The 25,765-nt window shown below is 41.1% G+C and overlaps 1 protein-coding gene across 11 annotated transcripts in view; it reads right to left on the bottom strand.

Annotated features, from left to right (window-relative positions):
• Positions 1–25,765, bottom strand: part of ABLIM1 (actin binding LIM protein 1) — a 167,151-nt gene that overhangs the window by 95,000 nt on the left and 46,386 nt on the right. For all 11 annotated transcript variants that reach the window (XM_076339087.1, XM_076339086.1, XM_076339085.1 and 8 more), the window contains 3 exons: positions 24,596–24,730; positions 6,284–6,467; positions 3,528–3,637 (listed from right to left, as the gene is read on the bottom strand). In XM_076339087.1, the coding sequence (XP_076195202.1) occupies positions 3,528–3,637; positions 6,284–6,467; positions 24,596–24,730 (429 nt within the window). Of the gene's footprint in view, positions 1–3,527; positions 3,638–6,283; positions 6,468–24,595; positions 24,731–25,765 lie in introns of those variants that run through there.

Here is a 25,765-nt window from a genome sequence, read left to right on the forward strand (position 1 = left end):
TTTAAAGGTGGCCTTCAAAAACAGTCCACTAAATATGCGATACAAAATGCTGAGGAACAGTGAAATGAGGCTGATATATATGGAACAGAGATACAACACACGAGATTTTAATTAAAAGAGGGTAAAATGGGGAGTGGTGTGTGGGAAGCAGGGCACCCACCGCCAAATACGCCAACACACAAGTTGCAGTCTTGCCTAAAATTTAGAAATTATAGATGCCTGCACAACTGCTTCTCTGGAAAGACAATATGGACCATAACAAACACAAGTGTGTTAGCATGTAGCTAGAACACAACAGAAAGTAGAAAGAGCTTAAGACAGTACAAACTAGGCAATCATGATGTTGTACATAAAGCCTGGACACTGTTAAAAACATAAATAGTAATTACTGGGATACATTACTTATATTACTCCTTTATCGGGACCTAAAGAAAATAACTCCCTGTCTTTGGCAGAATCTTGAAAACCCTGAACTATCCAAGCCATCAACGTCACACTTTTAGTCAGTGTTGTCTATTGTCCCCTGGTTCCGTGCTGCTCTACATCTGTCCTAGTCACTTTGTTTTACAGATCACATTGCATTTATCAAGCTGTCATATGAAATAAAACAATAACAGAAAAGACTACCAGCCATTTCATTTGTCTGCAAAGCTATTTACAGGTATTTGGTATTAGGTTTCCTGCTGAATGAAATGAATGAATGAAAATCTCAAAGCTAGTGCACTGTATACATCTAGCAGTGTCTAAGGAATAGAGTTCACTAAATTATGAATTATGAGTACTCTATAGCATCTGTATACTGAAAAAGACTGTCTTAGAAAATTAGAATTAAAAAAAGGAGTCACTGAAATGGTTCTTCAAGAAAATAGCTATAATTGTTCCAGGTAATATATGTGCAGTGAAAGAAATATATTATTAATATAAATAAGGTAAATAAGTACCATAGACCCAAATAATATTAAACAAAAAAGGAAAATTAATTATTCAGTATTTTTCCTTCTGATTTTCATTGGTGTGCACTATAAAACAGTGTAACAATATTCAGGTTCATGTTATTCAAGATGTTAACCCTTGTATTTAAAGGCATTTGATTTTCCTTGAAATCATCCAAGAAAAGCTGTCAATAAGCCTTTCATTTATGTGAAGTAACAGACATCAGAAAACGGCATGTCAACATTAATGCAGACATTCTAGTGAATAGAAGGCTTCCTTTTACATTACATAAACCAATCAAACCTGATATACTTTCAGTCTATTGAATTCCCTCACTCCCAACTTTCTTTGTTTTAAGGAAAGTCTCCTCTAGTAATCTATCTGGAAGTAATCAGGGGAAACTGACAGCAATATAGGATATAACATAGATGCATAGTATGAATGAGATTCTCTTCTAAAAGAACTTGCATTAAAAAAAAAATCCTTTCAAAAAAGGGCAAAGCATTAGAAAAAATTGAAGTGTCTGATTCAGCCAGCAGGAGAGATGTAGAAGCAATATGGAACAGCTTATGCTAATTAAAATTTACTCTTCGTTGCCAGCAAGAAAGAATTCTCAATTTCTAAGTCAACTTTGGCACAAAGCTAAAGCAGCAGCTGGCATATCTTTAAAGACAGAGGATGCTTCATTAGTATTCTCTTAATCGAGTTTTTCTGAACTTATAAACACACGTTGGTCTCACTTTTATTTGTCTGTTTTGGAGCGTTTTGCTCTAAAATGACCAGAAACTCTATACTGTATCTTCCTACAAGCCTTTCTCCATAAAAGAAAAAGATGCACAGTGGCAGGTACTTGCAGATTGCGAAGTAGCACACTCTAAACTGTTACGAGCAGGAGCTCTTTTGCGGTGTGTATTGGTAAGGCAGTTTGCCTAGCAGGACCCAATTCTGATGTAAAAAAAAAAAATAAATCTCATCACAAGTAGCAGGGAAGATTGTTTTATAATCCTTGCTACCTATGACTTCAGTGTGGAACCCAAGAAGCAATTCAATCAGAGACTATGGCTATCAGGAAGTGCCTTTCCAGCTCTTTTGCTTGCTCACTATCGGACAACTTTAGCCCATCATTTGCTAGGGGGCATTTTGGCACCTGGAGTCATGTATCCGGGAAGTGGCCACACTGCTAGACAAGTGTGCCACTTTTTGAGAACCTGATGTAGTGTGATCCAGATACTTCTGTCACTGAACACCAGTTGTTTGGGAACCAGTGGTGTGACATGCTTAGAAAAAGAACGTCAGTACTGTCCAAGGTCCCTACGCCTTGCAGTTCCTTCCCAATTATGCCTCCTAAATATCAGTAATTCAGATACGATTTCCACATCATTCCTTTGTCTCAGAAGGATTGTCTGGGTGCCTGAAGTACCTCATACATTTCTATGTTGGTTTGTAAGTCTTGTAAGGCTTTTTTCAGGTTCCTAAATTCTTCTTTAACTGCTCAGGCCCATGCATTTTCAGCTCCAAATCTACAGTTAGAGTGGAAAAGTATCACTTAACAGACAGAAGGGCACAATAACAAAAAAAGTCTCTCATTTTCCATTTTGCTAAGTGCCTGATTACATGTTTTCAGGCAAACCAGATAAGCAAAGATTCACTTGACTCATCTGCTGAGCACAAACATTATCCAACTTTGCCTTTACATTGCACCGTATAATCCTAGGATCTCAAAGCCAAGTACCAGTACAAAATAACACAGTGTCTCCCTGAAGGAAACCAACTTCGGTGGAAAACTACCTAGTGTCACAAGGAAATCTGTAGCCATTTTGAGTTATAAAACTATACTGGGTAATTCATTGCAGATTAGAGCACTGAGTACAATCCAGCAGTCAGAGGAAGAATCAGAAATCCCCAAAGATTTAAAAAATTAACTACTAGAGGCAAAGATTAATATCAGTAATTTACAAATTATCTTTTAAAAGCATTAAAACCCAACAGCAAACCAAGTTAATTTCCCTCCCAAACTTTCTTCATTCTCTCTCTTTCCCCTTAACTTGCTTTCTCTCTTTTTTATAATGGTTTCTTGAGGTTCTGATCACAGTATCATTGTGGTATCAGTCTACGAGAAGCATAATCCTGGTGATACTCCTTTTAAAGGATAATTTAATTAAAGTATTAAATAGTAGAAGAAAATTAATTTCCTCTGACTTTGTCCTCTTTTGAATACTTAAACCTAAGCAATTATATCTGAAAAAAATTGAATCTATCAACTCTGAAACCTCAGATTTCATCAATTAGATACTTTTCCAGTGCCTATAAAAGAAAAATCAGCCCTTTTAAAAATCCAGTCATTGGGGAAAAGTCATTTGTTCATATTGAAATGTACAAATGTCTCTTCCCACCTGTAGTACCAGGCACTTTCAATGAAGGGGGGGGGGGGGGGGGCGCGGAGAAAGAAAAAAAGGTGATTCCCAGAGGTAGTTCGCATTTCTAAAGGTGAAGAAAAAAAAAACAACCCTAAAAGATTGCATTAAGTTAGTTTCAACCAAATGTTGATAAGCCTGGGAAAGTGAGAGGCTTCAGAAAGAAGATGGCATACTTACTGCTTGAGGCAGACAATTCTTTTGGACTGGAGGACATTGGCTGAGCACACATCTGACAGAGACAGTCCCTTCCATTAAAGGTAACTCGATCGCCTGGTGGAAATGGACGCCTGTAGAGTTAAAGAGAAAAATGTATTGTAGCAAAGGTTATGCCAGAAATTTTCCTCTGTTCCCTGTGCCTTGAGTTTGCTGCCTTCCCGCAATGCAATCAATATTTTACAGAAACTCAGGCCAAATAGTTTCTGCAATGTGGCCTTGGCAAAGCCAGGCACTGGAAGAAATCCAATCTGTGGATGCAAGCAGAGCAGAGGTTAGACTCGCCTTGTATTTTGGTTTTAAAAAGTTATCAAACATACTTTATCTAAAGAGCAGACGACAGTGAAATCCGCTTAGACACAACAGCTACATTTATGATGGTCTCAGCGTGATGTTGTAGATAGCAAATGGTACAGAAGAGAACTCAAAGAATTGGAATTGATCTTGAGGCTAGTGAAGGAATGTGGAGCTAGTCACGGAATGTGGAGCTAGTCACTCATAAGTACACTAATTTCATCTGTATTCAGCAATGAAATATATGACTATATTACAGTGGATGTAGCAGTTTGCAAAAAAATGAAGCGTTATCCACATTCATTCTCCTGGATTTAAAATAGGTATCTACATTACAGAACCACCACTGTAATTGCTACCTGTGCAGATGGTGTTAGGAGAAAGGTAAAGGCTGAATGTGCTATGGAAGTTTGAGATTATTTGCTGAACCCAACAAAATTTTAAGAATGTGTGTTAGGCAGAAGTTGAGATTGCTGTTAACTCTTATTTGGTGTATAAAACAGAGGATGAACAGCATTTTGTATGAGCATTTCACTAAAATGAGAAGGTTTGGTAACTCCAAATCTTTAGTAAGCTTTAGCTGCTGAGTACAGACCCCCCTACACAACACCTCACTCCAAAACTGTGCTTAACAAATGAACATCTGCTTGTTTCCACAAAACAAAATGTTTAAGGCATTGTTCTAGTTTTCTTTCCACTGCCATTCCTAAGTCGGCCATAAATAAAGCAGCAGCAATACTGCATTTCATGAATCTATTCCAATAACTTATCTTTTGTTCGTTCAACATAAAAAGATCGATGCAAGTCAGTGTACAGAAAATTGATGTCATGTTTCGTACTGTATCACCTACTTTCACACTGTCCTTGGGAAATAAAACTGAAACATACACATCATATGATTACCAACATGCAGTAAATTCACACACTATTTAAAACCAAATGGAAAAAAGATCAAAATACTTTCACTAGAAAAGGCCTTCAAAAATGTGCCAGGCTATAGGACAATATACTTAAACTACTCATCAGAGATAGCTATGAAAGATTAGGGTGGCACCTGGCAAGTCTGCCACACTAATACTCAGACGCATCATATGATGGGATCTCCAACAAGGTACTATCTCAGAACGTAGATTCTTGCCCTTCTTGTTCACGTCATCCTCCTGCATTAAGTTTGACAATTCAAGTGCTGTCAGATTCTGACTTCTGGAGAACTCCACTGTATTATTTCCCTCCAAGACTACAAAGGAACAGGCCCTGTCTTTTGGGTCCTCCCTCTATGAAATCTACCTACATCTCTATCTGATGCTTCTTATGTGTCCCTCAGGCATGACACTGAAACTTATTTAAGAAAACTTCCGTTTTACTCGCAGGGCTCAGAACTGCAGAAATGAACCACCTGATGGCCGTCTTCATTCCAGCTTAGTAAATAGTAAGTATACGCATAACACAGTTGTCTCTCTGTAGAATCATGATGGCACCATAATATCACTTTACTTCCACTTTATGTCTAGAAGATTACTTTCACTATTATAAAAATGTGCCACTCCTATAAAAACTTACAGAAGCTTTATGTCCCCTAGTGTATCCAAAATATTATACTCATCACCATAGCAATAAGGTACATGCTAAGACAGCCTAAATTCTAGTGTAGTCTCAGTGCCTACAGCCAGCTAATAGAGAACACTATGCACAGGGACTTTGGGTTAAGTTTAGGCTGTAAAGCTTAGCTGAGATTTTCAAGTATAGAACTGCTCAAATGAGCAGGCTATAAGAGCACGTGGAAGATTTGCCCAGTAGTCTCCTAAATTCTGAATTAATATCTCACTGAGAGTTTAAACAAAAATACAAGTTAAAAATGCCACCTTTTGTCCCATCCACACAGCCTTAGCTAACTTCTTTTTATTCCCTGTAGAATTGAAGACTGGTTCTCTTACTGGGGACAAGAAATTGTATTTGGGAGGAAGACGGGGATCACAATTGTCCCAAAGCCATGCATTCTTACATGACATGAAAATGAGTCTTCTGTATGTTTTCAATTGTTTAACTGTTCTTATAGCCCAAATGACTTCTCTATTGTAGCATCCAGAATTTTGCTTTACCTCATTTCTCCCATCAAGCTGGGCTGATCACCTGAATTCAACTCAACCCATATCCATTACCTTAACGTGTAAGCCTGATACTTAATTCACTTAATGTGAGAGTAACTTTCTGAGAACAGGGAACTATACGTAACAGAGAAGCTGTGTCCCCCAAATAAATGAGTGGTATTTTGAAGACCCTCAAAGTCAGACTTGTAGCAGATCTTTTCCAAACAAATGCTTCCCAAAGGGAAATACGTCTTGAGACTTGTGTCTCATGGTGATACCTTTCTCCCTGTTGTCCTCATACTGGGTTCACGCCATGTTAGTTGAAAACGGATGACTTACTTGCAAACAGTACAGGCAAAGCAGCTTGGATGGTAAGTTTTTCCCAGAGCTGTCACTACTTCGCCTTCCACGAACTCCCCACAACCATTGCAGCGGGTACCATACATGCGCTGGTAATCCAAGGTGCAAAGATATTCCCCGTTCTTAATGAAAAAGCCGCCTTGTGCCAAGTCACAGCCACACACTGGAAGAAAAAAAACCACACAGATAGATTGGAAAAATATACCTACTAAGGATGTCAGCAACAGTCTGCTGCTGACAAATGAGATGACCCTGGCGGTCTCGCTCCCTTCTATCAGATTTTTGCTTTCTCCTCCTGTCACTACATGCCTTGACATCCCAGGAGATGGTTGGTATTCTCTGGCTACAAAAGAGCTTGTAATAAAAACTTTCCTTGGAGGAATCTACATAATCATAACTTTCACGTACTTGGTCCTTGCCAAGACCTCAGTTACCTCGTATCATCCAGTTAATCATGTTATCAGAGTTGTTTGTACCAATGCAATCTTGCTTTCACTTCTGGGACTGGAGGTGAGCAGAAGATATGAGTCCCTAAATAGGACAGATTTTACTATATTATACACTAGCATACATTTTTCCTGCAACCATGTGCTTTAAGAAGCTTTCAAGGTACTGATTCTTTTTGAAACAATTAATATTTTAGAAACGTATGGTTTAGATTAACTCCTCCAGTCCCCAGGTAACACTGAGCTGCTTCACCATCGCTGCATCAATACTCTTCGTTTTGCTTTAAAAAGTATGATCTTTGAAATGTTCAGGGTGATTTTACAGTATTAATTTAGACATAAATACTGGGAGAAAGCTGCAGTGAAGAGACAATCAAGCATTAAAAATCTAGCCACATCTCCACTATATACACTTCATGATACATGCAACCAAACTATGCAACAGCATATTGGACACTGAATAAAGCCAATAGGAAGAGTATTCCTCACCTGTATTCTGAACAAATTAATGTCCTGAGAACTACTATTACCTTTGAGTGCCTAATCTGCATTGGTCTTGTGCTAGTCTTTTATATACTATACTCCCTGTACTTCATGGATTAGATAAACAACTCTAATATTTGGATATAGACTTGTGGCTATGTACAACTTTACTGGGAAGAATAATTATATCAGTAAAAGGGTGAAGGACCAGTCAAGGTTTTCTGTGACTTGGCAGTTTTTCCACTGTTAAATGCTTATTCACCCAAACCAAAATACATCACAACCAGGTGCCTGCTTTGCTTTAAGAAACATTCATAATGCTACATTGGCATTTCTGGTCAACACAGGAGACAGAAAGCAATCCATCCTATAACAGCCAACCCATATGAAGAGAAAGTGCCACGGGAGATGGGAGACTGAATTTCACATTTCGGCTTTAGCTTGAGTTGAACAAAGGACTTGAACCTACCTATTTAACGTCCCACAGTAGCACCAAAAATACTACTTGCTTCATGCGAGCTTTAAAAAGTCCTCTTTATTCACCACAGTGAGAAAGCATAAATAGGAGCTGCTAGATTAATTCTTAAACAAATATATACATGGCTGATCCCAGGCATTTTGGTTTCAGTCACTCCTACTGCTCCTCCGTATATTGCTGTATCTGTGTAATTCAGTAAGAGAAACTACTCTTCACAGCAGTCTAGGATGCTAGCTTAACTCTTACTCTGCAAGCAATTCCATCTCATCCCTCTTCATAACATTCAAGTACATTCAGATCAAATATCAGAAATATCAAATATCAGAAATTCTGATTATTAAGGAAAAATAAATAAGCAGCATTCTAGGTCCCTGCAGTTAGAGAGTCCTTGAAAAATTAAAATATGAAATACAGAAAGATTACCAGGGGAACTGGGTTCAATTCACCTCTCTACCACAAATTCCTAGCTTGATATTGTGCACAACATTTGTTCTCTCCCCCGTTATAATGGCCTAATATCTTATTAGCTACCTGCCTTGAAAATTAAAATTGCAAGGTGTTTCAGGCAGGGACTGCAAATTCTCTGTTTGCCCATTGCGAAGCCCCAGAGGTCTAATGACTGTTACTGTAACAATAATTAATAGAATAACAATAAACAGAATGCACTAAAATGCAGCTTAGAATTAAAGCACTATCAGTACTAGCATTTTTCTGGTTTCACATTTCTGCATATAACAGTGTTAATATTCCATGTGCAAACAAATTACATTTCATGGTGGCATTAAATCCACAAGCAGCCAAAACTCAATTATCGGTGACTTAGGAGAATTACAGAGAACTATTGTTAAGGCTCTACTATGGAGAGCAAAATGCTCCAAGCTGGTTTTCAGGTACACCTCTAGAAAAAAACCTCTTTCATTCTTCTGTTTTCTTCTACTGATCTCCATTTTGTTTAAAATATTATTTTCAAATAACGGTACAATATCATGTAACCATTAGGCAGAAAATACTGTGACCTCTACACCACATCACCTTAGACTCTTCCTGAGTTGGGGACCATCTAGACATTTTCCACTGGAGGTCCAAAGGTGAAACCTAGGCCTACTTACAATAGGTTTGCTTTTTCTAAGTTACCTTTGGTGGATCCTTACAATTAAATCATGGAGTAACTGAGAATTCTACTTTAATGTCTAAAAGTTGTTAGGGATTACTTCAGTATTCAGACTGTCAGATCCTGTGGTTACAGTGTATGAAATGGAGTATTGTCATGGAGTGGTCAATACTAGATGCTTCAGAAGCTGGTAAATTTCATAAAGGGCTATGGAGTACTCGTGTCTATGTGATTACTTAAATTACAATTTGTAATTTAGCTTGTAGCTAAATATATAGACAACCAAGTCTATATATAATTTCAGCATGCTGCTGGATCTGCCTCAGAAGCTGCATATATGAACTCTCTGGCTCTTTACTACGCTCCCCAGTTCTGCCAATGAGACACCTTTTGAAAAACTTGTTTAGTCATTATGGCCCTCTTTACCTGCTAAGCAATGGGTCTAATAAGGTAGGATGATCAAAAGTAACTTTCAATGCAACCTCTGTTCTAGCTTCTTCTGAAAATCCAGCTTCAACATATCATACAGAGGTCTGTGGCAGATCATTGCTTGCAAAAAACACTACAAACTTTGAATGAAAGGGTTCATGCACTCACAATTATTAAGCTCTATCCCTTTTGTGTGGCCACAGGGATTCAAGCCTAGCAACAAAAATGGGAGATAAATTATTTGGCAAGTCTTTTAAAGATAGTAATTACTATTATTAAAAAGAAGCTCCCTCTATTGCTCTTTTCTTTATGAAGTCTCGTTTCCACCCAAGCTCTTATTCTTTTTGTCAATAACTCAGAATGAGTTAAATTCTCCCATACTGGCAAGACACAAGCAGAACTGCTTATGATGTGAACCACCAGCAGATTCATCATCTTTGGCATACTCACAGCAGGAAGCACACACCAATCTGCAAGAATTAAAGACAAGTCCTGGCAACCCCACATTACAATGGATTTTTGCAGTCAATTTAGCACATGTGTTCCTATCGCTGATCACAGCTTTAAGCTACATGGGCAAAACAAGGGTCACCCAGACTGTTAACATCCATGGTTGGAAAAATGCTGTTCCAGCTGGCTGCTTTCACTTCAAGTCAGAGATCAAATCAGAAAGGATGAACATGACTGTATCCACACTTGGTGTACAATGCAGCGTACAAAGGAAGGGATTTAAACAGCTTTTTTCTTTTTTCTCCTCCTTTTTGCAGCTGTGCAGAAGTCATGGTTCTGACAACAAATCTCCTCAAGCTTAAACATATTGCCTTAGCACACATATTTATGACCACTGCAGAAATACCACAGAAAAAGATGCATGAATTGCAATTGTTTTTATTAAAAAGAAAGACCATCTGCCCAGCATCGTTCATGCCACAAACAGCAGAGGCAATGAAGAGAAACCAACCGTGATCATTACATATGTACAATAAATCCTAATACTGTGATCTAGGCAATTGCTATGATACAAATATCATATCATCAAAGAAAAATGAATACCAAAATGATGACAGTTAATAGGAAACATCAAATTATGTTATTTTGGTTTTTCCTATGCTAACAGGAAAAACAACTTCAAAAGAATTAATTAGTGGAGCCAATAGCGATGTACAGATCATGCTTGAGAAGGCAAAAAGCAAGAGGTATTCTGTAAACATCCGTCACATGGAAATAGTTCTACAGGAGAATAACATTTCCCCAAGAACCCTTCGTCCTCAATACGATGGAAGAAATTCTGGTTTACGTGACCAGAACCTCCCTTCTGAAACAGGAGACGCTGGGGAGCATTTCTATTCCCTGAGGTACCACAAGCATAGAGACAAAAAAAAAAAAAAAAAATCAGCATTTTTCTTTAAATAAAAAAAGAAAACCATTATCTTCCACAGCTCCTGGAGGAACTCAGCCTTTTTCTCAGAGTCTGTATATCAAAGGATTTCATATTCCAAACAGACCATCCTGCCTCTCTTGTGAACGGAATAAGCTGGAATACAGTCCTGCCTCACACTGTATGGAAAACACAGACCCACAAGCTTTTTCTCTCTTGAACTACTCTCTGGAGCTACTATTTTGCATCCTTGGAGCACAAAAAGATTGGAGATACTGTCAGTGCTGCTGTCAGCTCTCAAAGCTACAGGGTCTGTGTATGCAAGCCTGGGCTATTATGACAAAAGGCAGCTGCTCAAGAGCAATCCAATTGGCTGTGATCTCCAAGGGATTTGGATCATTCTTAAGCTGAGTCACTTCCAAGCTTTAACGGATGTGATGAAAATGAAGAGATCAGATTTTTTCAAAGTGAATGGAAGTAGGATTTGATCCTACTGAGCATTATGTAGGATTTCCACAGGGTTATTGTCAGTGAGAGTTGAAATAACAGGCCCTTAGTAAAATAACTCCATGTTGATGTTAAGTAAAAATTGTTTCAACACTGAAGAAACAAAACCACACAAGCAGACTCTATGAGCATGGGCTCTCAGTTTGCAGAAGTGAATACTATTCATTAAGAAAAGTCTAATGATCTGCTTTGTCACCATGCATTAAATAAGGTGCAAATTCAATTTCCTGTTGGGGTTTTATTTCTTTCTTGTATTTCAAAGCTTCATAGAATAATGGTGCTGTTCTCAAGCTCGAAAATATTCATACAACATTTATTTCTTAGGACATAATGGATTTCTTGTCTGAAGGTAGAAAGGAATTTGGCGATGTTTCAGTTTATCATCTACATCTGAACAAGTACACGGGAAAAATCTGTTTCTTTTTTTTTGCCTAAGAGAGCTTAACAAATCCTGTATTGATGAAAGTAATGTTCATGTTCTTATTAAAGTTTAAAGTTTCCACATTTCAAGTGATCTAAGTCTTTCTCTGCCTTTGTTCTATTCCTCTTATCAACAATTTTCTTGATGGCATAACCTCCGGTTCCTTAAGCCACTTAAAGAATGAATGTACGTCAGAGTATCATCAGAAGACCACATGAGAATGGTAAATCTCAGAAGCCTTGCTGCAGCACTACTATTGCAGAAAGATTACAAGGCACCATTAAGAAATTGCATACCGCTTTTGCAAAAGCTGTAACAGAGATCCTGACAACTGTTTGTCACATTCCTGTCACCGGAGATTTTTTTTTGCCGTACACTGATAAGAGATGCATTTTGATCCAAGCTATTTGGAACTGTGTCCAGCATTCCCAGTCGTTCTGGAATCTTCTCATTTCAACAGATTCACTTTAGAAACAACCCTGGGAAGTCAAAAGAGCTTTATATACATGGAACAAATACAGGTGATGTTAAGATCTGCTTTGTTATCTAGTCACCAGCTGGAAGAAAGGTTTAGCAGCTAAAACACCTTCTGAGCAAAAGATGAGACTGCATTTCTCCCCTCTTCCCCTAAATTGGTCTGGGATCCCCATGAGAAGCATCCTCTACCCTCCAGCCAGGCCCTCCTCCTCTTCCCTTGAAAAACCTTGACCCTCCATTTCAAACACTCTGCCTGCATGACTACTGAGTGCCGCTGTCATTATGACACAAGTAATTCTCAGTGGGGTACTTGAGTGAAACCCCTAAGCATTTAATGCAAGCATTCACTCAACTGAAATCAGTAGTGATGACTGAGTTTCAGATGAGCTCAGAGTTTTAACTTAATCAACTTCCCAATCAATGCCATGACACTGCCTTTAGTCCTACGAGGTCAGCTTTCTTTGGTTTTCTCCTTAACACTGGAGATATAAACAATACTTCACCGGGGAAACTTTCCTGTCTGCACCTGACATGCTTATATTTCATAGAATCATAGAATAGTTTGGGTTGGAAGGGACCTCTAAAGGTCATCTAGTCCAACCCCCCTGCAATAAGCAGGGACATCTTCAACTAGGTCAGGCTGCTCAGAGCCCCGTCCACCCTGACCTTGAATGTTTCCAGGGATGGGGCATCCACCACCTCTCTGGGCAACCTGTGCCAGTGTTTCACCACCCTCAGCGTAAAAAACTCCTTCCTTATATCTAGTCTCAATCTACCCCCCTTTAGTTGAAAGCCATTCCCCCTTGTCCTGTTGCAACAGGCCCTGCTAAAAAGTTTGCCACCGTCTTTTTTATAAGCCCCCTTGAAGTACTGATAGGCTGCAATAAGGCCTCCCTGAAGCCGCCTCTTCTCCAGGCTGAGCAACCCCAGCTCTCTCAGCCTTTCTTCATAGGAGAGGTGTTCCATCCCCCTGACCATTTTTGTGGCCCTCTTCTGGACCCGCTCCAACAGGTCCGTGTCTTTCTTCTGCTGAGGGCTCCAGAGCTGGACATAGTACTCCAGGTGGGGTCTCACCAGAGCAGAGTAGAGGGGCAGCATCACCTCCCTCAACCTGCTGGCCACGCTTCTTTGATTACAGCCCAGGATACTCTTTGCCTTCTGGGCTGCGAGCGCACATTGCTGGCTCACGTCCAGCTTTTCATCCACCAGTACCCCCAAGTCCTTCTCGGCAGGGCTGCTCTCAATCCCTTCATCCCCCAGCCTGTATTGATACTGGGGGTTGCCCCGACCCAGGTGCAGGACCTTGCACTTGGCCTTGTTGAACCTCATGAGGTTCACAGGGGCCCACTTCTCAAGCTTGTCCAGGTCTCTCTGGATGGCATCCTGTCACTCAAATGTGTCAACCGCACCACTCAGCTTGGTGTCATCTGCAAACTTGCTGAGGGTGCACTCGATCCCACTATGTCATTGATGAAGATATTAAACAGTACCGGTCCCAATATAGACCCATGTGGGATGCCACTCGTCACCAGTCTCCATCTGGACATTGAGCCGTTGACCACTACCCTCTGGATGCGACCATCTAACCAATTCCTCACCCACCAGAGAGTACGCCCATCAAATCCATACCTCACCAGTTTAGAGAGAAGGATGTTGGGGGGGACCATGTCAAAGGCCTTACAGAGGTCCAGATAGATGACATCTGTAGCCCTTCCCATGTCCACTGATGTAGTCACTCCATCATAGAAGGCCACTAGGTTGGTCAGGCAGGACTTGCCCTTGTTGAAGCCATGCTGGCTGTCTCAAATCACCTCCCTGTCCTCCATGTGCCTTAGCATAGCTTCCAGGAGGATCTGTTCCATGATCTTCCCAGGCACAGAGCTGAGACTGACTGGCCTGTAGTTCCCCGGGTCTTCCTTTTTTCCCTTTTGAAAAATGGGGGTTCTGTTTCCCCTTTTCCAGTCAGTGGGAACTTCACTGGACTGCCATGACTTCTCAAATATGATGGATAGTAGCTTAGCAACTTCATCCACCATTTCAGTCTTTCCAGCAGTCTAACAGACAATAGCTAGTACCTGAGCTCAACAGCAAGCAAACAACAGCCATATATAATGTAGCAATGTGACAGCTTCCCAACTGAAATATCAATGTTTTGTGCACCATGATGGAAACAATGGCAAGAATCATTCAACCATTTAAAACACCTTTCACATTAAACTAAGCACTAGGTGGAGATCAAAGTCATTTACAGGTCTGGGAAATGAACCTTGAAGAAAATGCAGTCAGTGGAAAAATGTCAGTTTAGCCTGGGATAGCTTGGCTACTACTATCTAGGTGAGAGATCTCTCTAAAAAGTTTATAAATATGAAAACCAAGGATGTAAGAATAGAACAAACACAAATCTGCCTCATCCATAGACTTATGAAACAAGCCAGGCAAACAAAGGATATGTTGACAACAAACGCAAGGACCTTTTCATAGTCTCATAAGGATGCTCTGCCCCACTCATCAAGCACCTGTAAAGCATCCTGCTGGCCCTCTACTTTCAAAGGGATCCAGTAGCCTGTTAAAATCTGACATGGCATCTGTCAGCATTCATCAACATCAGCCAAATAGTGCAATTAATTTAATTTCCTGTCAAATGTTTGGTCACTGAAAGAGACCTCAGGCCCAACTAAAGTAAGATCAGTGTCAACCAATTGCCATTAATAGCATTAAATCTCCAAGAACAAAACAAGGATCCACTTCAGAATGGGATGAAACTGCTTGGGATTTTTTTTCTGTCAACATCTAAAGCAAAAATTAACAATTCAGTGTTTTATATGAAAAAAAGACCCAAATAAAATAGGACATTGCTACTGAAAACAAGTAGAAGTGCAGGAAAGGGTCAGAGGATGGGAGAACAGTGTGAGGTAGAACTATGGGTATAGTTTGAGATCTACTGTCAAAGCCCACAGTCACCTCGCCCACCGTGCCTCTTCAGCAGGGAGCAAGGGATCCTCAGGAATTGTTACGGAGACTGTTTTCCACAAGTGTTGAGGATGACTGGTGGCTTTCACTACCCAGTGATTGGATATAGTTTAAAATCTGCTGCACCCCTGAAACAGCCTACTGCCATCCCAAAGGCTACTTCCACTAATGAGACAGAGCTCTCCCTGCTGCTTATGGGTTACAGGAGGGTTAGGGTCATTTTGCAGGAAACCAGCCTATTTTACAGCAAACTTCCCAGGCCCTTACCTGAACCTGAAGTGAAATACCAATAGGAGTCACTGCAAGAAAAAGAACAGACTTCAAGACACAGCAGCTAAGATATGCAAATATAGAAATGGCAGTTACTCTTACAGCTGAAACAGGCTTGCTTTCATATCAAGCTACCTGAACGCATGAATTCACATCTGAATCCCATTTCCTGTCATGGGAGAAATTTTAACCTCCGTTAGCTTCCCAGGAACAGCAGAATCCCATTGTTCCCTGGATTTTCTAAACTGTTCAAACCTGATTTGCTGCCCTCAAACATCTGGGGGATGAAGGGATTAAGAGCAGCCCTGCCGAGAAGGACTGGGGGGTACTGGTGGATGAAAAGCTGGACATGAGCCAGCAATGTGTGCTCGCAGCCCAGAAGGCAAAGAGTATCCTGGGCTGCAATCAAAGAAGCGTGGCCAGCAGGTCGAGGGAGGTGATGCTGCCCCTCTACTCTGCTCTGGTGAGACCCCACCTGGAGTACTGCATCCAGGTCTGGGTTCCCTTCCTCATTCCCTTCCATGGCACTTTCTACCATGGATAAAGGAAGTAGCATTGTAATCCTTCAAGATCTTGAGTCAGATCCCTAAAGTCCTGACTATCCAAACCAGGATATTGTAACATTTCTGTCCTTTTTATTTGTATTCTGCTGTTAGAGCATTTCATGTTCATATTTTCTAATGTTTTATATTTTAATGACTAGAAATGCCCTTTTCTTTAAATGAAAGCTGGGACACTCAGGTTTAGGAAAAAATGAAAATACAAACACTCTTGAGAAAAATCAAAAGACTTAATAATGTTAAAGGCTGTTTCAATAACCAAGCTGAAAAGGGGAGTTCACAAGCTGGCAAGCAGAACCATGGTGTACTGAAAGAGAATTACAAGCCTGGAGAGCTTTTATATAAAGAAGGCTCTTTGGTTCAGTGATTCAGAGCTTCAAGGGACCTCGTATAATTTCCCGATGCTCAGGAAAGAGCACATTCTATCCATCAGTTACTTTACCGTGTCCACAGATCAGTCTCTTTTTCAGAAGTATTTGTGGAAATGCAGAGATCTTCTCAAACACTGCACTGGATACCTACTACAAGAATGTCCTCATATTTAAACTTTCCATCCACTGACACTGAACTATTAATAGCACTAACTACCCAGCAGCCAGTTTGCAGCCTCTTTCTGCCGCCACTAAAGGAATCTGATGACAGATCAAAGGTCAAAGAACTAATGATTTAAAACACATTCCAGCCTGTTGATACAGTGTCTGCTTACACAACCCTAACTTCTTCCCAGTCTTTCAAGGGAGGAAGATCCAGTTCAAAGTGAAAGATTACAGAGCATCCCAAAATCTAAACTTAGGAACCCTCCCCCTTCCCCATCAAGCTCACTGAACTACAGATGATGTAGCCTTGCAAAAGTCATCACATAAAAGAAACAGACCCGTGCCTGGAACCTAAACATACCACAAAGGATTCTGGAAGTACATATTGATGTGGGCTTTCCTAAATAAGCTTGAAAGACATCTAACTCGAAAGAGGAAAATTAGCACATTTGTTCCATAATTAAGAATCTGCTTTATGCTGATTTATAACAATGTTTTAATAGAAGCTAAAAGTTTCGTCTCTGTGGGATACTCTGGGTTTGTGGAATGCTTCCTGTATGCCGAGACTTGGCTTTGCCTTATAATTAGCAAGAACATTAGCTGGTAATTGCCTTTTGATACCTGATACCATTACAGCATGTAAAACATTCATACACAGTGAAACATTTCCACCTGGCATAGCCTAATCAAATTACAGACATTTATGCCACATAGTGAGGACTAGAAAACTTTAGTACACCATCCATATTCTCATGGCAGGACTGCTTATTTATGACTTTTTTTTTTTTTTTTTTTTTTTTTTTTTTAGTTTAGGCTACTATATGGAAGCTAACTATGTTTTCCAATTTATATTCGACATCAAGAACAGGGACACTGTCTACTATTCGAAATACTCCTACCACAAATACTACATTACCTTGTTAAGATAATGCAACCTATCTCTACATGTACCAAAATCAAGCTATGTAAACTTTTACATTGTTACCATGAAAGCTTAAAGCTTGTTCTGTTAAGCAATACAGTGTATTGAAACCAGCATCCCTCTAATCCCGAAGATGAATCACAGGCTTAATAATAAAGTCTTATTATAGCAATTCTGGTAACCTCAAAGTTTCCTCTCCTAGTACATGCAATAGGGTAAAATGAATGGTAATCAACTGACAATGATAGAAAATTATCATTTGTATCAGAAGACAATTTAAATCGAGATATTAAAATCTCTGCTCATGCACATTGTAATTTAGGGCCCGATCCCACACACATTTACATATCTAACAGACATTGCAGTGAAGAGTCTTAGTTTTTCCAGAAAAGTTATTCATGTACATAGATGCTTTACAAGAAGAACTTTTTACTTCTTTATAAGCTATTAATTCATTCTTGTTAATGTTAATACTTATTAAAGACAAAAAGTAAAACAATGAGGTCTCCAGCTCGGTCTGTTCTCCTTCCAACCTCCTCGTCTAAACCTCCCTCCTCTCAGCCTGCTGCTTCCATTGCCTGGTAACCATTAATAATTTGGTATGGTAAGAGTAGCGTCCTCCTGGTAAAATAGAAATTAAAACTTATTTATTACAACTGGAGATAATGCAGAATCCTATTAAACTTGCATTTGTAACACACAACACTAATTCCTTAGCAAGGTTAAGCGACTTTGTTATAAAACAGCCAAAGACAACTGCTCTGAATAGTGCTCCTGGAGCTGCACTCCTAAATGTGTCTTATCCCTCTCCTGTCCATCGCTCCCCTGTTAACTCCAGCTTCGAGTCAGCTGCTGACTGCCTGAGATTCTTTGCCTATCTGGAGGCCAGCAGAGCTCACCTTCTGAGGGACAGGCCACACCATTTTCAGCTCTTTGGTTTTTTTATCAGCTTTTATCTGGAGCCACAAATAGAACTAGCCAGCCTTTCCAGGCAGATAGGACAAACCAGCCGTATACACTTGGTACTCAACAGGCAGGGAGTAACAGCTAGCTGCATCTTATCGTGGGGGTACGGGAACACGTCAATTGGTGGAGGTTTTACTTGTCATCTTTGTCAGGAAGCAGTTACTCTGTTCTGAGAAAGATTCCAGAGATGGACGCAGCACCACACTACAGGGGAAGACGATTGTCTGATCACATAACATGACACGTGAGCATGTCCTGAGCTGGCTGATGCAGCATGGGCTTAAGTCACCGTGTTCCTGCAGTGCAACAACCACCACTGACATGCATGCCAAGCAATCACAGAGTGCTTATGCATCTCTGACATTACCTAGGGAAGCAGGATTACGATCATATCAAATACACTTAACAGTATGATGTAAACACAAAGTTGAGAGCATGGAACAGGTTCACCCTGAAACCCTGCTACTATACAACTAGTGTGACAGCTTTATGAAGAAATGGATTTTTTCCACATCTTCACTAGCCTATCAGAATAAGCCTATGGGTAAAAGTTTAAACATTTTCAGCAGGTATGACAGCAGTCAGACAAGTATGTGCTTGTTCAAGTCTTTCACACTGTAGATGTACGAGTTGAAGTCTCAAGAGCAGACTTCAGTATAGAGAAAGGAGAAAGCTGCATCTACAGGTGGCTTGGTTGTCTGATACATTCTGGTCCCAGTATCAGGAGTTGTTTCCTCTGGCTAACAACATACCGTATAAGCTGAGGGAGTCTAACTCCACCTCCTGTAGAGTCACAGTCATGTCAAATTAAAAGCCCGTTAGACTAAGAGGAAAAAAATGCTTACTTGAACAGCTGTGTCCCGCTTGTATGAACCACATGGTCAGACAACAAGCAATATAAGTAAATAACTATATGGTTTAAACAAAAAGTGCACTCACTTAAATATGAGACCAACAATAAACAAGCACTGCAGCTCAGGTATAAGATTCAAAACAGGACTTGGAGCAACCTCCCATACACACCCCTTTCCTTTCTCCCAGTGAAAGACAAATGAACACAAAAAAGATGACACTTACTTGCTGGCAAACCCAACTAATAAGGCACAAACTGAATAAACAGCAAGAGAAAAACCTCTAAGATTCAGCACTGACTCTCAGTTCGAACTGGGATGTGCAGATACTACAAAGAGGCAGAAGCCACCCCATCACTCCCTTCTCCTAACCAATAAGCAAACACATGCAACCAGTCACCTTCCACAAGCTTAAAGTTTCCTTAACAAGCTAATGATAAATACAGTTTCATTTCCATCAGAGAGAGATATTTCTATAGCTCTCCCTTCTCTGCTGATCTTCACGCAAGCAGTCATGAGACCAATAATATTACAGAACATTAAACTGTCATCAGCTTGGAAATATCTCCATAAACAGAAGCCACAATGAGTTTAGATATTGCCCAAGGGGAGAAAAACAAAAAAAAAAGAAGTATCCTACTAAACCCAGCCTTGCAACAGAATAGTCAAGCACAAAAGCAGTGTATGAGTAAGTAACTAAAAAACAAGTGAAAGAAGAAATTAGACGTCCCAAAAATAGCAAGATTAATCTGGTGCATTCAGCAGGAGAACAATTCCAGAGCTCTGTTCCATCTGCCCCCTTGCTTTATCGGGAGGTCCTAGGCATGCTGTTTGCCACCTGGCCTGAATTTCCATTCTCCTTCATGACTCAAAGGGTCTCAGCTGGTCTGCTGCTGGGAATACCCTAATCCAGTGTCTTCTGTAAATTGAGACCACTACACACTATGGGCAGAAACAGTAAAAGAAACAACTTGTTGCTGGTTTTGAACTGCTTAGGAATTATATAACAGCAAGTACTCTTTGAAATACAGCAACTGTAATACAGAAAGAGATATGCATTACCCCAAGCATTTCAGGAACGGTGCAGATAGTGCTTCTCTCTGCCTTCCATGATGGTCTGATACCATTCCAGTTTGAAACAGATGAAAGACATGAATATCCAGGAGAAAGTTAAGCATTTTTTGAGTTATCTAGCTTTATTTAATGAAAAACCACACGTAACTCAAACACAGAATTTCTCAGATTCTAGCCATTCATTTTTCAGCACGCAAATAACTCAAGTGACTTTTTAAAAAAACCTTTAGTAACATAGGAAGACAAGTATTTCTGATTTCTGCTATATCCCATCTATTTAGGAAGCAGAAGAACAAAGTTACAGCAATCACACTACTATACTATGTTCTGCATCTGGAACATGAAAAATATAACTGAAACTCAGGGACTGGGCTTGAGGCATTTCTCAAAGTCTGGATCTGCAGTATATGTCCTAGATATGGACTTTCAGAAAAGATGACAGGTTTACAGGAAGCAAAAAACTCCGTAGTATAGATTCCGCTACTCTATTTTAGTTACTCAGTTACTCTGATTTACTCCATTACCTTTCTCCATGTTTGCCACCAGCTCTGCCACGTTCACCTCAAGCCTGACGCCCCTTCATTGTATCTATCCTATGCTATGCTAGGACTGAATGTGGCAGACGCTGGTTGTATAGGAGCAACCCTTCCCTTGTTTCACATGGGCCTATACATTTCTCCATATTCTCGCCTTTCATCCTACATACTGCGGTGAGAGAGTTACTTAATTCAGCCAACTCTGTATTGTTGCCCATTAAAGAGAAACCATATGAAGGAGTCAGGACAAGCTTCTGGCTTCAGAACACCCATCTTCAAAGGTGATGATTTCACAAAGAGTAGTTTTACAATTATTTAATGCTTCATTAAACCTCTTTTTGGTAAAAAACCACAGCGAGTCCTTGTTGTGGTCACAGAGGGCTCAGTGGCATGAGCAGGAGCTGCTGAGAGCCCCTCAGGTCCTCACTCTGAGGAGCGGGCAGGCCTTTCCCCATTCCCAAGGCAGCTCCACACTCCAAAGCCTTAGACCCCCGCTGCAGAACTGGGGCTGGCAGGAGGCCTCTCCTGACAGGAGACAAAGCTCTGCAGTAACCCAGCTGCCTGCCATACAGCTTCCTTACAGCTTTTAGACAAATATAAATACAAATACAGAAATATAGAGATACTTATATCTGAGGGCGAGGCTCAGAGTGGAGGCCCAGTGAGGGGCAGGTCCAGAGAGTGGGAGAGGCTCACACAGTGGAGGTCCGTAAGATTACGAGGCCCAGGACAGAAGGAAGGGAGTGGCACAGAGAATGGCGGCCGACAGAGGGGGAGGCCCAGTGAGAGGGTAGAGACTCACATAGTGGAAGACAGACGAGTGTGTGTGTGTGTGTGTGAGGCACATTGGGGGGGGGGGGGAGGGAGGGGGAAGCAGAGCCCCAAAAGAGCAGGAGGCCTGAAAACATGGGAAGCCAATAAAAAGATGGGAGGCTCACATAGTGGAGGCTTGTAGAGAGTCAGGATGGCCCAAAATTGTTGGAGGCTCCCCAAAAAATTGGGAGGCCCAGAGAATCAGAGCCCACAGAGGCTGAAAACAAGTGAGACAATGAAGCCCAGGGAGAGTGGGAGGCTCACACAGTGCAGCCCCCAAGCAAATGAGGCTCCAAAAAAGGGGAGACCTCCATAAAAGTGGGAGTCCCAGAAAATCCCAGCCCACGGAGAGAGAGGCCCAGAGAGTCAGGGAGCCCCAAAAGCATGGGAAATGAAGTGAGAGGGAGCTGAAAAGGGAGGGGGGCTCATACAAGGAGGCCTGAAGCAGTGGGAGGCTCAGAGGATAAGGTCCCACAGAAGTGGAGACCTAGAGAGTCAGGGAGGCCCGTAGGGAGTGGGAGGCCCAAAGAAGAGTTGGGCAGGCCCAAAAGAGTGGGATGCCCAGAGAATCCCAGCCCGTGGGAGGGGAGACCCACAGAGTGGAGACTCAGTGAGAGGTGGAGGCCCACCCAAAGAGGAGGCCAAGCACCACAAACTGAAGGCCCAGCAAAAGGGAGGCCCCCAGCAAGTGTATGTGCATATATGTATATACTTATTCACACAAGTATGTATAGATACGCACACATATATGGTGTATGTGTGTGTGTAGGTGCACATACTGCTATTTCATAGAATCATAGAATCATAGAATCATTGAGGTTGGAAAAGACCTCTAAGATCATCGAGTCCAACCGTCGACCCAACACCACCACCCACTAAACCATGTCCCTAAGTGCCTCATCTACTCGTCTTTAAATACCTCCAGGGATGGGGACTCAACCACTTCCCTGGGCAGCCTGGTCCAATGTTTAACCACTCTTTCAGTAAAGAAATTTTTCCTTACATCCAATCTAAACCTCCCCTGGCACAACTTGAGGCCATTTCCTCTCGTCCTATCGCTCGTTACTTGGGAGAAGAGACCAACACCCACCTCTCTACAACCTCCTTTCAGGGAGTTGCAGAGAGCGATGAGGTCTCCCCTCAGCCTCCTTTTCTCCAGGCTAAACAACCCCAGTTCCCTCAGCCGCTCCTCATCAGACTTGTTCTCCAGACCCCTCACCAGCCTCGTTGCCCTTCTCTGGACACACTCCAGCACCTCAACGTCCTTCTTGTAGTGAGGGGCCCAAAACTGAACACAGTATTCGAGGTGCGGCCTCACCAGTGCCGAGTACAGGGGCACGATCACTTCCCTGCTCCTGCTGGCCACGCTATTTCTGATACAGGCCAGGATGCCATTGGCCTTCTTGGCCGCCTGGGCACACTGCCGGCTCATGTTCAGCCGGCTGTCGACCAGCACCCCCAGGTCCTTTTCCAACAGGCAGCTTTCCAGCCACTCTTCCCCAAGCCTGTAGCGCTGCATGGGGTTGTTGTGGCCAAAGTGCAGGACCCGGCCCTTGGCCTTGTTGAATCTCATACAGTTGGTCTGGGCCCATCGATCCAACCTGTCCAGGTCCCTCTGCAGAGCCGTCCTACCCTCGAGCAGATCAATGCTCCCGCCCAACTTGGTGTCATCTGCAAACTTACTGAGGGTGCACTCAATCCCCTCATCCAGATCATCAATAAAGATATTGAACAAGACCAGCCCCAAAACTGAGCCCTGGGGAACACATTTCTTCAACTTAGGCAAAATCCAACTACAAGAAAAGCAAGTAAAGAAAATTTTTTCGGCCACTCATCTTAAAAGCTCCAGCTCAGCTTTTTCTGAGGGTCATGGTGTCAGCACAGCTGCTAGAGATATCCTTTGTCTCCTGCTCCTTTCCCTTTTGTAACGATCCTCTGCACTGCTCACTCACGGAAGGCACCTCTCCTAGAACGTGTGGCTAAAGCTCCCCCTTGTCCCAGCACATATCCCTCAGTGACCACCCTGCATGTTTCTCTTGGATGTCAGTATCCATCAGGGGCTTTTTTTGGTGGTTTTTTTTGAATGCAGGTACTTACTTTCAGCAATTAATTCAGTTAAAAGGAGCTTAATTTTCATAACTATCTCTAACGAAAGGCAGTGGTGGCTATTAACAGTTTAAAAAAAATCCAGATTTATCCAAATCCTTGAAAAAGCACTTAGAACAAAACCTACAAAAAGACAGAATTTTCTTAAGTATTCTTATGTCATATTCCTTTTTACCACATCACACTATACAATCTAAACATACACTTACCGCATATATGGAAATAACAGGAAATACATACAACACAACATTTGAAACCAACATAACTATTTACACCGGATTTCTGAGTGGCTGCTAGGCCTATACTTTCTCTTCCTATGTTTTGTGACTCTCCATAAAGTACTTAATCTTGGATGTTTAGTGTTGTTCCTTTTTTTCCCAAATAAACAGAAAAGAAATTCACCAAAGCAGCCAGAGTCTAATTATGGCCTAATTCACTATTTGGGAAATATGTGAAACTGACTGTCTACATCTAACTGTATGAAGCAAATAAAATTGGACATATTAAAGAGACCTAAGATTTTTTTTTTCATCTCTTTCAGGTATAATTATCTATTGTGTAGCTTGCATCCAGTGAACAGTAGAAAAGAAAAAGAATGAACACATAAGTATTCAGAGCAGAATGTGCTATTCTGAGTCTTCTAGTGGTGGCAAATTTACACACACACCCCCCCAATAAAATCAAATGTCTCATATAATCTTTCTTTTCAATTAAATTGTAGATGTTTGCATATTTAATTTGTTCTGTGTGCTGCCAATCACCTTGCTGCTTGCACCTGTGCAATTCAGCCATTTCACCCCCCATCCTTTACCCTCCCCACCCACAAATCCTTTGGATACTGAGCAACATAAATAGCCTGTAACTGGCCGATCACAGGAAGCGTGACCTCTCATCACTGGTTCAAGGTACATTTGCACAAATTGACTCATTTCTAACACATGAATATCAAGGTCTTACCTTTGCAGGTGAAACATTTGATGTGAAAGTGTCTAGCCTGAACACGGAGTACTTCACCTTTACATGGCTCCCCACATTTATGGCAGTGGATGACTGGCTTTTCTGAGGGGTGGTGAGGCTCCTGAGGATGGGCCACTGTAAAGCAAAAAAAAATATGATTTAAACCCAGACAAAAAGAATATTTTCTCCTGTACATAAATCTGTGTTCTCAGACCCTTTTCATCATGATACAAATGTACCTGTTCACATTTTACGCTCATCTAAAAAGCCACCACCATTTTTTTTTAAATATAGACTTTTCATAAACCAGTAGTTTAAGCCGTTCACATCAACTACTACCTCTTTCCACTGAGGCTGCCATGGAAAGATGAGGAAAAATTCCCTCCACAGTTTCAGTGTCACAAAGTGTTTCAGGCTGCCTAAGCTTTCTTTCCAAGAACATGTGTGTTTGTAAACCATTCAATGAGCACAAAAGGCAACAAGAACTGGGCTATTTTAATTCAAGAAAGAATACAATCCAAGCAAAAAGAATGAAAGGAAAGCACTTCCAAATCATGTTTTGGGAAACCAGATGAACCAGGTAGCCTGACTTTGCATGCAAATGACTACATTAAATATAAACTACAAACATCTCCATTTTGCTACAGCACATACCTAAAACAGACAAAGCACATCTGAAGGGAAAAGAAGCCAAAGTTATTTGTTTCCACTCCCACTAATTCTAGCAGAAACGACTCTCTGCATGCAAATTAGAGATATTATGAGTAGACAGAAATGACCAAATCATCTGCAATATAGTCAGGGAGACAAAATTCCAGGTACTGGTAATTGATCAGCTATCCCACAGCCTTGAGCAGAGCTTGGATAGTAACAGGAAAGGTTTGTGTCAGCTTTACTTTGTATTTCATTGTCATAATAAAAGTTTTATTGCTCCACATTTGCCTTCCATAAAAAATGTTTAACTTTCTCTTCAGATGTGTCTTGTGGCAGCTTAGGGCCCCAACAGAAACACACGGGTGTAAACTAGAGCAAGATTGATTCTCAACTGTACTATCTCAAGTGGAAAGTATTACCCAGAATGTTCCCAAACAAAACTATGTTCCTTCAAATCTCCCTCCCACATCCCATTCTAGCAGTAGAAAGTTGTCCTCCTTGTAATATTTTTCTCAA

The sequence above is a fragment of the Aptenodytes patagonicus genome, chromosome 5 (assembly GCF_965638725.1).
Source record: "Aptenodytes patagonicus chromosome 5, bAptPat1.pri.cur, whole genome shotgun sequence".
NCBI lineage: Eukaryota > Metazoa > Chordata > Aves > Sphenisciformes > Spheniscidae > Aptenodytes > Aptenodytes patagonicus.